The sequence below is a fragment of the Nymphaea colorata genome, chromosome 9, assembly GCF_008831285.2.
Source record: "Nymphaea colorata isolate Beijing-Zhang1983 chromosome 9, ASM883128v2, whole genome shotgun sequence".
Classification (NCBI taxonomy): domain Eukaryota; kingdom Viridiplantae; phylum Streptophyta; class Magnoliopsida; order Nymphaeales; family Nymphaeaceae; genus Nymphaea; species Nymphaea colorata.
In genome coordinates, this window is record NC_045146.1 from 1,079,605 (window position 1) to 1,092,082 (window position 12,478).

Consider the following 12,478-nt stretch of genomic DNA (forward strand, 5'->3'; position numbering starts at 1 on the left):
AGTCCCTGGCCCGTAAAAGGGCCTGAAGCAAGCTCAGTTCACCCAGGGGGGAGGGTGACGAGGGGGGCCTGTGGCCTCTCTTAGGGCGGTGGAATGAACCACTCACCCTAAAATAAGAAAAAAAAAAGTGATTGTTTGCCATGGTTCATATTTTTATCTTTAGTTAAAACTGAAGCTATTGAGGGGTAGGTTGGGATCCATCGGACCAAGGGTTCATATTTTTTTTTTAGTTAAAACTGAAGCTATTAAGGGGTAGGTTGGGATCCATCGGATCGGACCAAGGGCCCCAGCACCATATAAGAGTGAGTTAGGTCATTATTGATATTAGAGCATGGTCCTATGCTCGGGCTTAAGATTGTTCCACACTCATAGATGTACGTTCCTTAAGAGGAGTGAATTGTAACTGCTTACTTTGAAAAATTGAGCTATGTATTAAAAATTGTAAAAGATGTTCGAGAACTTATAAAAAAGCTTATCAAGTGATTTGTTGTCTTTTGGGCAAAAGCCGTAGTTGACAGGCGGTGGGATAGAATTTGTTAGACCCATCATAAGAGTGGTCGGGTTGTTACAAAACAAGCACATGCCCCTACCCAACCCCATCAAAAAAAAAAAATTAGAAAAATGAAAACAATAATAAAAGTAAAACAAAGTTACATGCCAACAGGCAACAGCTATATATAGTTATAACATTAATAAACAATTTCAGAATGGAAGTTTTATTTTTTATAATGGTGACTTAATTATTATAAATGTCTGATCAGATTAAACGGGTTAAACAAATTGACGAGCTAAAATAAATGGGACATGCTTAACAGAAACAAATTAAATGAGTAGCTCAACGTTGTATCGTCAAAGTCGAGTTCAAGCTTATTCTATCCAGCTCGACTGCAATTCGAGTAGAGTTTCAAGTTTCAACTAGAGTTTTCTGAGTTCAGCGGAGCTAGAGCTGGATTGAATGCTCAATTCATAATTAAAAAAAGAAAAAGCTATAGAGCTTATTGGGGCTCAAATTTGTCTCCAAGAGTTTAAAAGCAGAACTCAAGTGTCTATATTTTTAGAGAATAAAACAACCGAACAACTCTAATGCTTGAGCCCTCAGCATTGATTAATCAATCAATCATCGAGTCCCAAATGACCAAAATACTCATGCAAGAAAAAAAGAAAAAAAAATGAAGACCTTCTCAGAAAGCACCTCCTTTTATTGATAAAACCACCTCTAAAGAAGAACGGAAATATCATGAGAAGACACTCTGGTGGCATGTGAAGGGCCGACCAGTATTCAAGTCAGTGATCGGCGCGGCCTCACAATGATCACCACGTTTTAAACATGAAGAAGGCAAGCTGTTGGACCATAAGATATAAGCATAGAACACTTCAACTCATAATTATGTAGAAGTTCTGGCATAGAACTACGTCGTGGTAAGATCCATGACTCAGTTATATTCTACATAATATTTTTCCATCTCAAAGAATACCACTATTGATATATAGCCAACAAACTTGGCATTTTGCACACGTGATGTAACCTAAACTAAAGCAAAAAATAAACAGCTTCTTCCAAATTGAGCATTTCACAGAAGCATTGGGCCCTGTCTCATCCCATTGAGCTTATGAACGAAGAAGGGTTGGGCGGGATAGCAACGTCAACTGCACCTTCCAGCATTTGTGTGACCTTCTTCATTGTGGGCCTAAGCGATGGGTCTTCTTGAATGCACCACAATGCTACCATGACCATCTTTCTCACCTTCTTCATGTCATTCTTGGCATCTTCATCGTGCTCGACCAACATCTCCAATTGTTCTTCAATGAAGCAATTATAGGCCCAATCAACCAGTATTGCCGATGGTTCCTCCTTCATATTGAGTTCCACATTTTTCCTGCAACATATGATCTCCAACAACATCACTCCATAGCTATAAACATCAACTTTCACTGTGATTGCCATCTTCCTAAACCATTCAGGGGCTATATAACCTTTTGTGCCCCTTATGTCTGTGTTGGTCCTTGTTTGATCATGTTTGAGAAGCTTGGCCAATCCAAAATCAGATATTTTGGGAATGAGATTACCATGAAGAAGTACGTTTCCAGGCTTAATATCACAATGTATGATTTGAGTGCTACATTCTTCATGGAGGTACATGAGCCCTCTAGCTATACCAACTGCAATTTGGATTCTCAAGTTCCATTCTGGCCTAATGCTTCCAAAGAGAAAGCTTGACAGAGATCCTTGTTCCATGTATTCATACACTAATAATCTGTGAGAACCCTCATCACAGAACCCAAGCAGTTGCACAAGGTTTTTATGATGTGTTCTCCCAATTACTGTCACTTCTGTTTCAAATGCCTTGTCACCATCTTCCACCAACATGTCTAATTGCTTCACAGCAATGGGCTTTTGTCTGAATGCAGAAACCAACATCCCTCTATAAACAGCCCCAAAAGAACCACTGCCCAATTTCTCCTTGAAAGCCTCGGTGGCCTTCTCGAGTTCTTTGTAACTGAATCTTGTGACCTGCATCTCAGCCACCACAAAACCTGCTGGCTTTTCTTGTCTCTTTGGACTCCAAAGCTTGAGCCATATTAGAATAATAGTTTCAATCATGACAAGGGGGAAGAGACTTACCGAGATTCCGAAAAGCACTACTCCACCAACCCTTTCAAATCCCGACCGCTTGCCCATATCATTGGGTGTGGTGTTAGGCAGGTACGGAAGAAGGGAGCCGTTGTTACTTGGCACCTTAACGAAAGCCTTCATGTCATCCACTCGCGGCTCGCTATCGCGTAAAGGCATCTGCTTCTTGTAGCATTTTTTGTTCCCATAGATAGCCACAAGGCATAAACAATCAGCTAGGCATGATTGCTTGCATTTGCTCTCATCATCAACATTTAGCTGCTCGTAATCTCCACCCCTCCAATTGGTATTATCAATTGTTCGCAGGACATAGTTCTCTGCTCTGTACCTCCTGCAATCTGGCAATGGGAAATCCAATTTGCAACCGAAAAATTTGTTCACTGGATCTACATAAGAGAAACGCTCTGGACATTGGCAGTCGAAGAGACTGTCAGATGTAGTCTTAGTACAGTACCCATTCGTCCCACAGATGCCTTTGATGTTGCAGGGGGATTGTTGCATTCTCCAAACGATGTTCCAGGAGTTCGACGTGGAATCGTTTCTTCTCTTGGAGTAACTATAGAGTTTGAAAATCCCATCGTAATCTATAGTTGCTCGAAAGTAGAAATCCTCGCTTGGCGAGGGAATCCGGTCCACAGGAGTACTTAAGTTAACAATATTGTTCTTTTCCCACTGGTAGACGGAGATTTTTCCAGTCGCATCGAACACCAACTTCCCCTTTGGTCCATACGTCTGTGAAGCATAACTTGGCTCCGACAATTCATTGTAGCCGACAAAGTTACCATCATCTTGCATTGCGACATAGAACCGGCCAGTAGAGAGATTGTTTGGCAGGAATCGAGCATAGAGACTTTTGTTGGCAACAAGTGTCTGAGTGGGGAGGATGGTATCGGTGGGAAAGTCGAAGCTTTGCCACTTGATTAATGCAGATTCAAGTGAGCTCTGAAGAACCAGGTTGCCTGTATCCAACATGGCGGCAGAGGTGATAACGCTGCCATCTGAACTTGCTCCAATGGTGGAAAATAATACGCCTTTTGCGTCATTTATGACGAGCACTCCATTGTTGTTTAGCACCACAGTGGAACCGGGTGGGGCTGGTTTGTCTCGGTTTGCTGTCCAAACTAGAGTCTTTTCGGGGATCTTTTCATAACGAACACCGACGTAGAGATTGTCACCAACCCTTGAGAAGCCAAAGGAGAACTCACCAGAGGGGGAGATCCAGGCCGCCGTGTTGTTAAGAGAAGATAAAGAAGAGCCTAGCGTTATGTTTTGGTAGGCCTTTGCTTCCACTGTTACATGTAATAGAGATGAGCAGTAGAAGAGGAGGAGGGTAAGAAAAGCCATTGAAGCAAGAAGAGAGGAAGGATTCTCAGTCTCTTCCTGATGCCTACAAGAAGAGGTTTGGATGAGAGTGGAGCAGCTATAGAAAGTGAAACTGTAGGTTAAATGCACCACCCATTGAAAATTCTAAAGAAAAGCAGTCCGGTAGGCCAACTGCAATTCTTCCTATGGTTCTTCATGACTTGACCCTAGAAATGATTTCGGAAGACGTTTTCAATAGAGTGGCAATTTTTCTACGGGTCTTCGTCGTGTTCATAATACAATTGACATATTTTTTGACAGGTCTTTGTCGTGTTGATAATACAGTTGGCATATTTTTTTACACTGCAATTCTTCCCACGCTTCTTCATGACTTGACCCTAGAAATGATTTCGGAAGACGTTTTCAATAGAGTGGCAATTTTTCTACGGGTCTTCATCGTGTTCATAATACAATTGGCATATTTTTCTACAGGTCTTTGTCGTGTTCATAATACAATTGGCATATTTTTCTACGGGTCTTTGTCATGTTCATAATACAATTGAGGGGGGCGCGAACACACACATATATATATATGGAGACGCACAGTTGTTCCTGCTTCATGCTTATTTCTTATTGAAAGTAGATTTTTACTTTCGCCAAACACTTCCATTAATTAGTCCTCAAAGTAAAAAAAATCTCAACAAAAATATCCTTTCAGATAAATAACAAAAACTATTTCCAAATGAAGGAAATGAATACGATAAACAGGGTAAGACAAGTATTTTTAACAAAAGAGGCAATCCTCATTTAGTTACTTATATAAAACTGCAGCGAGCTACCAATTGATCAAATTTACAAAAAGGATGAAATCCGTTAAAACGCAAAAATGTGATGAACTTGGCAACCAAAACTAAAAGTTCCTTTGGACCTGATGAGCAAAGAGAATAAGATGCTTGTATAAATCGATTCAAAATGGAGCATTACTTGTTCTGTTTACCTAATTCATTTTTTTTCATCTGGACATTGCTTATGTTCTTATTCATAAATGGATTTTATTGAAAATCTGTACTTTGAGAAATAATTTGGAGTGTTTAGCAAATGTTAGTAATAAATCAACTTTTAGACAAGTATAAAGTAGGACTAAGTATACACGAAACACGATACTAATGCCGTGCATATGGTGAACTCAATTGTATTAGGAAGTTGATAAAGGCATCTTGAAATGTCTCACCGACACTATTTATTCTTAGAAAACTCAAGCCATTTCTAGGTCAAGTCGCTCAAGCAAATTAATTGCCCTTACTCATCTAAAATGAGGGTCTGCTACTCTTTTTTCTTTCGACTTTTCTGTGGTAAACATGATTGGATCAGTCGTCCACAATAAGAAGTTTGAAGACTTTTTGCAGTTTCTTCCATCCGCCACTGTTTGAGACAGAGATAGAGCTAGAGTGAGGGAGAGTCCTTTTTGCTGTAATGAGCATCCCTCCATTTCTTGCCTCTAATAGGTATCTTTCTTTCCTGCTTCAATGGCTTTCCTTACAAGTGTCTTCCTTCTCTGCTGTTTCTCTCTATTACATGTAATAGTGGAAGGACAGGCCTACCAAAACATATCTCTAGGCTCTTCTTTATCTTCCCTTTACAACACGAATGCCTGGGTTTCCCCTTCTGGTGAGTTTTCCTTCGGCTTCTCGATGGTCAATGGCAGTCTGTACGTCGGCATTCGTTATGAAAAGATCCCCGAAAAGCCTCTAGTTTGGACGGCAAACCGAGACAAACCAGCCCCACCTGGTTCCACTGTGGTGCTAAACAACAATGGAGTGCTTGTCATAAATGATGCAAAAGGCGTACCATTTTCCACCATTGGAGCAAGTTCAGATGGCAGCGTTATCACCTCTGCCGCCATGTTGGATACAGGCAACCTGGTTCTTCAGACCTCACCTGAATTTGCAGTCAAGTGGCAAAGCTTCGACTCTCCCACCGATACCATCCTTCCCACTCAAAAACTTGCTGTGGAAAAAAATCTATATGCTTCATTCTCGCCAACCAATCTCTCCACTGGTCGTTACTATATCGTAATGCAAAATGATGGGAACTTTGTTAGCTATACTGACATGAGAGAACCAACGTATGCATCATCTATCACTTGGGGACAGAAGGGAAATTTGGTGTTTGACGAGTCTGGGAAAATCTCCGTCTTCCAGTGGGAATTAAATAAGACTGTTGAGATCATTCCTGGAAGCGTGATCCCCAAACCAAGCACGGACTTCTACTTTAGAGCAAAGATCGACTACGATGGGATCTTCCGACTTTACAGTTACCCCAAAAGACCAAGCAATTCTTGGCCAGACAAGTGGAACATCGTCTGGGCAACTCTAGATTATGCTTGTGAGGTACCGGCCATCTGCGGCCTGAACGCTTATTGCGTTGCCCAAGACGAAGGCTTCGATTGCTTGTGCCCAAAAGGCTTTTCTTATGTGGATGCAGCGAACAAGCTTCTCGGTTGCAAACAGGACATCCCGATCACAGACTGCAAAAGCTACAATCCAGAGCACTACAGCCTTGAGACGATTGATAACATGAACTTTTTTGGTCCCCATTATGCCATTAAACCAAGTAACGAGTTCGAATGCAGAGAGTGGCTTTTGGCTGATTGCTACTCCATCGTAGGTACCTACTGGGACTCAAAATGCTACAAGAAACGGATGCCATTGCGCAGTGGTAACATGACGAGCAGATGTAAGGTTATAGTTAAGGTACCAAGAGACAATGGCTCCCTTCTACAGCCAAGCCTGTTCGAAGTAGGTGGCCCCAGCATCACATCCAATGGCATGAGAAAGTGGTCACAATCTGGTGTTGTGAGAGTTGTGTTGTTTGTCATCTCAGTAAGTCTCTTTCTCTTGCTCATAATTGAAACTGTCGTTCTAATATGCCTCAAGCGATGGAGTCTGCAGAGACAAGAAAAACCAGTATGTTCTGTGCAACCCGAGATGAAATTGATGAGGTTTAGTTACAAAGAACTCGAGAAGGCCACCCGGGGTTTCAAGGAGAAGTTGGGCAGTGGCTCTTTTGGGTCCGTTTACAGAGGCATGATGGCTTCGGCATATGGTCAGAAGCCCATTGCTGTGAAGCGGTTCGACAAGTTGGTGGAAGATGGTGACAAGGAATTCGAAACAGAAGTGAGCGTGATTGGAAGAACCCATCACAAAAACCTTGTGCAACTGATTGGGTTCTGTGATGAAGGTTCTCACAGATTATTAGTGTACGAGTACATGGAACAAGGATCTCTGTCAAGCGTCCTCCTTGGAAGCATTAGGCCAGAGTGGAACCTGAGAGTCCAAATTGCAGTTGGTATAGCAAGAGGGCTCATGTATCTCCATGAAGAATGTATCACTCCGATCATACATTGTGATATCAAGCCTGAAAATGTACTTGTAGACTGTTATCTCGTTCCCAAAATATCTGATTTTGGGTTGGCCAAGCTTCTCAGACACGATCAAACGAAGACCAAAACAGACATAAGGGGCACAAGAGGTTATGTAGCCCCCGAATGGTTTAGGAAGATGGCCATCACAGTGAAGGTTGATGTTTATAGCTACGGGTTGATGTTACTAGAGATTATATGTTGCAGGAAGAATGTGGAACTTAATAGGAAGGATGAACCATCGGTCGTACTAGCTGATTGGGCCTATGATTGCTTCGTTGCACATCAATTGGAGATGTTGGTGGAGCACGATGAAGATGCCAAGAATGATATGAGGAAGGTGAAAAAGATGGTGATGGTGGCACTCTGGTGCATTCAAGAAGACCCATCGCTTAGGCCTACAATGAAGAAGGTGACACAGATGCTGGAAGGTGCAGTTGGTGTTGCTATCCCGCCCAACCCTTCTTCTCTCATAAGCTCAACGGGATAAGAAGCATTCTGTGCTTCACAATGCTCGATTTGGGAGAAGTTTGATTGTCTTCTACTTGCTTTACTTGAATCTCTAGTTGCAATTTGACATCAATGTTTTGTTCTGTAACAATAAAATGTTTTTTCTTGTTTGAGTTGCTTGGTGCTCAGTGATCTACTTCTACCCCAGGCAATAAAATGTTTTCATGTTTGAGCAATACAACTGATTGCTGGCTGTCCAAAACAATGATGACTAGTTTTTAGTCATTTGTGTTTCCAGAATCATTCTGCCTTATTAGCCATTTTCCAGAAGTCATTCTTCGCTGTAAGCTTTCCAAATCTTCGCTCATTCTGCTATCACCTCCGTTGAAATAACGTAAGCTAAAAGATTGAGTTGGGCTATTGAATTGGAAAAATGAAACTGCACTTCAATGAAAATAACTATAAACAACTAAGAGTAACCAAGTACTGGAATCTAATACTTGGTAGGTGACCTACCAACACCCTGTTGCTTAGAGATAACTGCTTGACTTTGACTTCCTCCATTTCCATATTGGGACCTTCCTCCCTTTACACCACCATTGAGTTCCAAATTCTCTCTCAACTAGTTAGACCCAGTCGATGCCTTGGAAGCTAAGTCACATGAGTATTTCTTTAAGTTCCATATACTAGTGTCACCATACATGTACCTAAAGTGAGTAATTGGATACACTTGGTACTTTTTAGGTTAAAGCTCATCTAAACTACTTAATTTTACCTTTTTTAGAATTATTATTTATTAACATATAATTTTTTTATTTATATAGTTTGTTCATTGAAATGCTGCTTTTATTTTGATATCTTTGGGTAATTTTGAACTAACACACACACACATTAATATATATATATATATATATAAATAAAAGGAGGCAAATTATTTGTTTGACAGCCTAGGGCCTATAGAAGGAGCCCAAGAACCAAACAGCTTCCAAGCTAAGTAATATGAGTATGGGTATAATTCGGGCATTGGTATCGGTATCAGTATGGAGATACAGGTACGGGGCCAAGTGGAGTGGAAATAAAGACACTTACTTCAATTAGCTGCAGTGGAACCGATTGTGAATCTGGAAAAAAATATTATACATGATAAAAAATAATTTAGATAATTTAAATTAATTACATATTTAAAAATAATAAAAATGAATAGTGTATGGCACATGACGCCCATATGTCAGTCAATTATAAATAAATTTTGTATATGTCATCGACTCAATTCAAGTCAGCCGATTCCTCAAGTGTTTTACAAATTTGCAGCCACCATTTACTTGTGGAGAAGACAACACGAATTACCTAATCTCATTGGTCGACATATGACAACACTTTTGTCATCCATGTGGATGCAAATAAATATACACGACTGTTTTTGCAACGATCAAATCAAAAGATGCTACCTCGAAAGTGTTAAAATCATATCCGATATAATAACAATGACAAAATTCTCAAACAGTACTTGATTTCCATATAATAATGCAGCTCCACTATGACTTTTGAAATAAACCGAAATTTAATTCAATTCAATATAGGATTTCATAACATTTCAGAAACAAATCTCACAGAAAATGTCAAATTGTAGTTATATAAAAGAAAACATTTTTGTTTTTTAAATCCAAAACATATAATTCAAAGGTTGATTTCCCCTGCAGCTAGATAACATCTATATGGTTAATTTTGTAAAAAACACAAGTTAAGCAATGAGCTTCCAGGGGCTCGTCATGAAAGACTCGCATAAATTTTACTTGACTCAATTGCCAGTATCTATGGTTGAGACCTAGCCAAAATCCGCAAGTTCAAGTAAAGTTTTGATATAATTAAAGTTGCTTGATTCAGTTAACATTCACATCCAACTTCATTAATATGTGTGAGTTCGTGATACAATTTATTTTTTTCAATATCTGATCTATCCCGTTATCCCATGAAGCATTAGAACTTCCATAGAGATGTGAAAGGCTTTTCCCAACAGCATTGAGGTAGGAAGAAGTTTCGATAGGACTGCGCATCGGGTCGGCTCAAGAAAATAAAAATTAATTTATCGTTGCAAATGGAAATTTATCATTGCAAATGACTGATCGAAATCACGCTAACGTGTGGAAAAGTTCACAGAAAAGAGAAGATTGGTAGACCTTCATATGATAGCCAAGGGCAATGATTCTAAGCCCTTGGTCACTAGATAATTGTATATGTTGGACGAAGGAGATTGAGTATAAAGCGGCAATGAAGGAGTTGCTGTGCTTTGAATCAAATGTTCTTGGTATGAGCTTCAGGGTTTTCTTTTTTGAGAATTCCAATCACCAGGGTTTTACTCTACACATATGTATATAATAGATAGACTTCTTCAATCAAGGTAGAACTGAGCTTTGAATACCAAGCTCGCGGGGATTGTTTGAGTCCATAGATAGACTTCTTCAATTTACAAACAAGATTTTTCTGGTTTTCATAATTGAGGCCTTGAGGAATTTTCATGTAGACTTCTTCCTGTAAATCACCCTGAAGAAAAGCGTTTTTTACGTCAACCTGAAATAAATCCCACTCATGATTGCAAGCAATAAATATTAGGGTACGAAGAGTTGTCATCTTTGCCACTGGAGCAAATGTTTTTGTATAGTTAATCCCTTCTGTTTGAGAGAAGCCACGAGCAACAAGACGAGCTTTATGTCTGTCAAGAGTTCTATCACTATGAAATTTCAGTTTAAAAACCCATTTGCAACTAACAGGTTTTTTACCTAGAGGAAGAGAGACGAGTTCCCATGTGTCATTTTTTGTTAGAGCATCTAGTTCGTCCCTTATGGCATTTTTCCAACAAGGATCTTGAACAGCCTCTTCAAATGACCCTGGTTCAGAGGCTTTGTTTAACTGCATAAAAAATGCTGTTTGAGTTTGAGAGAAAGCACCATAATCAACGCAGGCTTCTATCGGATATTTAGTCATACTGCTCATAGCAAAATCTTTGTATCGTTCTGGTTGTTGACGAAGTCTTTCTGAGCGCCGAAGGATGTTCACTTCTTGTGTCTCAGTTGCAGTAGCTCGTCGGGACTGTTGTTGAATCCTTTTTATCGCCGCAGGATGTTTTCTGACTGTGTTTCAGTTGCGGCGATTTGTCGTGAGTCACTATCAACTCTTTCAATGATATGAGTGGTATCTTAATTATTTTGGACTTGAATAGAAACTTTACCATTCTCAATATCAGCGATAGAAAAAACATTAGGAAGAGGGAGAGACTAAAATTTTGAGTTTATTTTCTCCTTTTGAGGATGAACTTGTGTCTCTCCTAAGGACGATTTTCAAAATATGTTTGTGACTCATCAAATCTAACATCGCGAGATATATACATTTTCTTTGAAGCCACATCAAAGCATCTATACCCTTTTTTGGTAGGGGAATATCCGAGAAACACACATTTTATGGCACGAGGCTGTAACTTGTTTCGATGTTTGGGAGATTTCCAAACATAAACAATGCATCCAAACTTTCTAAGATGTTCAATAGTGTGTTTTGTTCCTTTAAGAACTTCAATGGGGGATCTATTTTCAAGATAGCGTCTTGGTTGCCTGTTTATAATATAGTTGGCTGCTGAAATTGCTTCACTCCAAAAACGTTCTAGAACATTGTTTTGGAAAAGCAACGCAGAGGTCACTTCAAGTAAATGCCTATTTCTTCTTTCCGAAACTCCATTCTGTTGAGGTGTTTCTCTACATGTAGTCTGGTGGTGTATACCAACCTTGTTGACAAAGGACTCAAAATTCTTGTTTATATATTCAGTCTCATTGTCAGTCCGTAAGGTTTTAATTTTTGTCCCAAACTGAGTGACTACCATGTTGTAAAATATTTGAAATTTAGAAAACACCTCGTCCTTGGTTTTTAAGAAATATATCCAACCCACACGAGAATAATCATCAATGAAAGATAAGTAGTACTTAAAATCATTATATGAATCAAGAGGGGCTGGTCCCCAAACGTATGAGTGAACAATCTCAAAAACTGACTTAGTAGTACTTTCAGAGGAAGAAAATGGTAGTCGGGTTAACTTGGCATACCAGCACACCTCACAAGTATTGCAATAAAAAAATATTCCAGGCTTCAAGGAATTTAAAACATAATTTGATGGATGCCCCAACCTCAAATGTCATTTTTCTCCTTCAGCCTTGTTTGTAGTGGCAGCAAGTGCCTTCTTTTTGCAATTCAAGTAATAGAGACTGCGAAATTCATCCCCTTCACCAATTGTCTTCCCGGTGATCCGATCCTGAAACACAACCTTTGAGGGAGAGAAAATCACATTACAGTTGTAAGTCTTGGTTATCTTACTGACGGATATAAGGTTGGAAGCCAAATCAGGCATATATAAAACATCAACAGGACCCTTCTTCTCAAAAAATTGTGTAACTCCCTTTCCTTTGATGCTAACCTTGCCCCCATTAGCTATAGTAACAAGTTTTATATAAGAAACACCTTCAATGTCGGCTAAATTTTTTTTTTGGAACCAGCCATATTGTTTGAGGCACCAGAATCGATTATCTAAGTATTCTCGTCTAAACAAGACACAAAACTGCACATATCTGTATCGTCGCCACTTTCGTTAGTGGCCAGGATAGCTGAATTTTGTTTGACAAAATTCTATAAAA

The 12,478-nt window shown here is 39.7% G+C and overlaps 2 protein-coding genes across 2 annotated transcripts; one reads left to right on the plus strand and one right to left on the minus strand.

Moving 5' to 3' along the window:
• Positions 1 to 1,253: 1,253 nt before the first annotated feature.
• On the minus strand, positions 1,254 to 4,056 carry LOC116260485 (G-type lectin S-receptor-like serine/threonine-protein kinase LECRK3). Its single transcript, XM_031638867.2, has one exon. The coding sequence runs from the start codon at positions 3,974 to 3,976 to the stop codon at positions 1,595 to 1,597; it is 2,382 nt and encodes a 793-aa protein (XP_031494727.1). The 5' UTR covers positions 3,977 to 4,056; the 3' UTR covers positions 1,254 to 1,594.
• Positions 4,057 to 5,249: 1,193 nt separating this feature from the next.
• LOC116260484 (G-type lectin S-receptor-like serine/threonine-protein kinase LECRK3) lies at positions 5,250 to 8,043 on the plus strand. The gene has a single exon (XM_031638866.2). It carries the CDS (start codon positions 5,461 to 5,463, stop codon positions 7,843 to 7,845), a length of 2,385 nt encoding a protein of 794 aa, XP_031494726.1. The 5' UTR covers positions 5,250 to 5,460; the 3' UTR covers positions 7,846 to 8,043.
• The last annotated feature ends 4,435 nt before the right edge of the window (positions 8,044 to 12,478 follow it).

Bases quoted from the DNA above. Each gene is read 5' to 3' on its own strand.
- LOC116260485 (XM_031638867.2), bottom strand. From the start codon at position 3,976: ATGGCTTTTCTTACCCTCCTCCTCTTCTACTGCTCATCTCTATTACAT.
- LOC116260484 (XM_031638866.2), top strand. From the start codon at position 5,461: ATGGCTTTCCTTACAAGTGTCTTCCTTCTCTGCTGTTTCTCTCTATTA.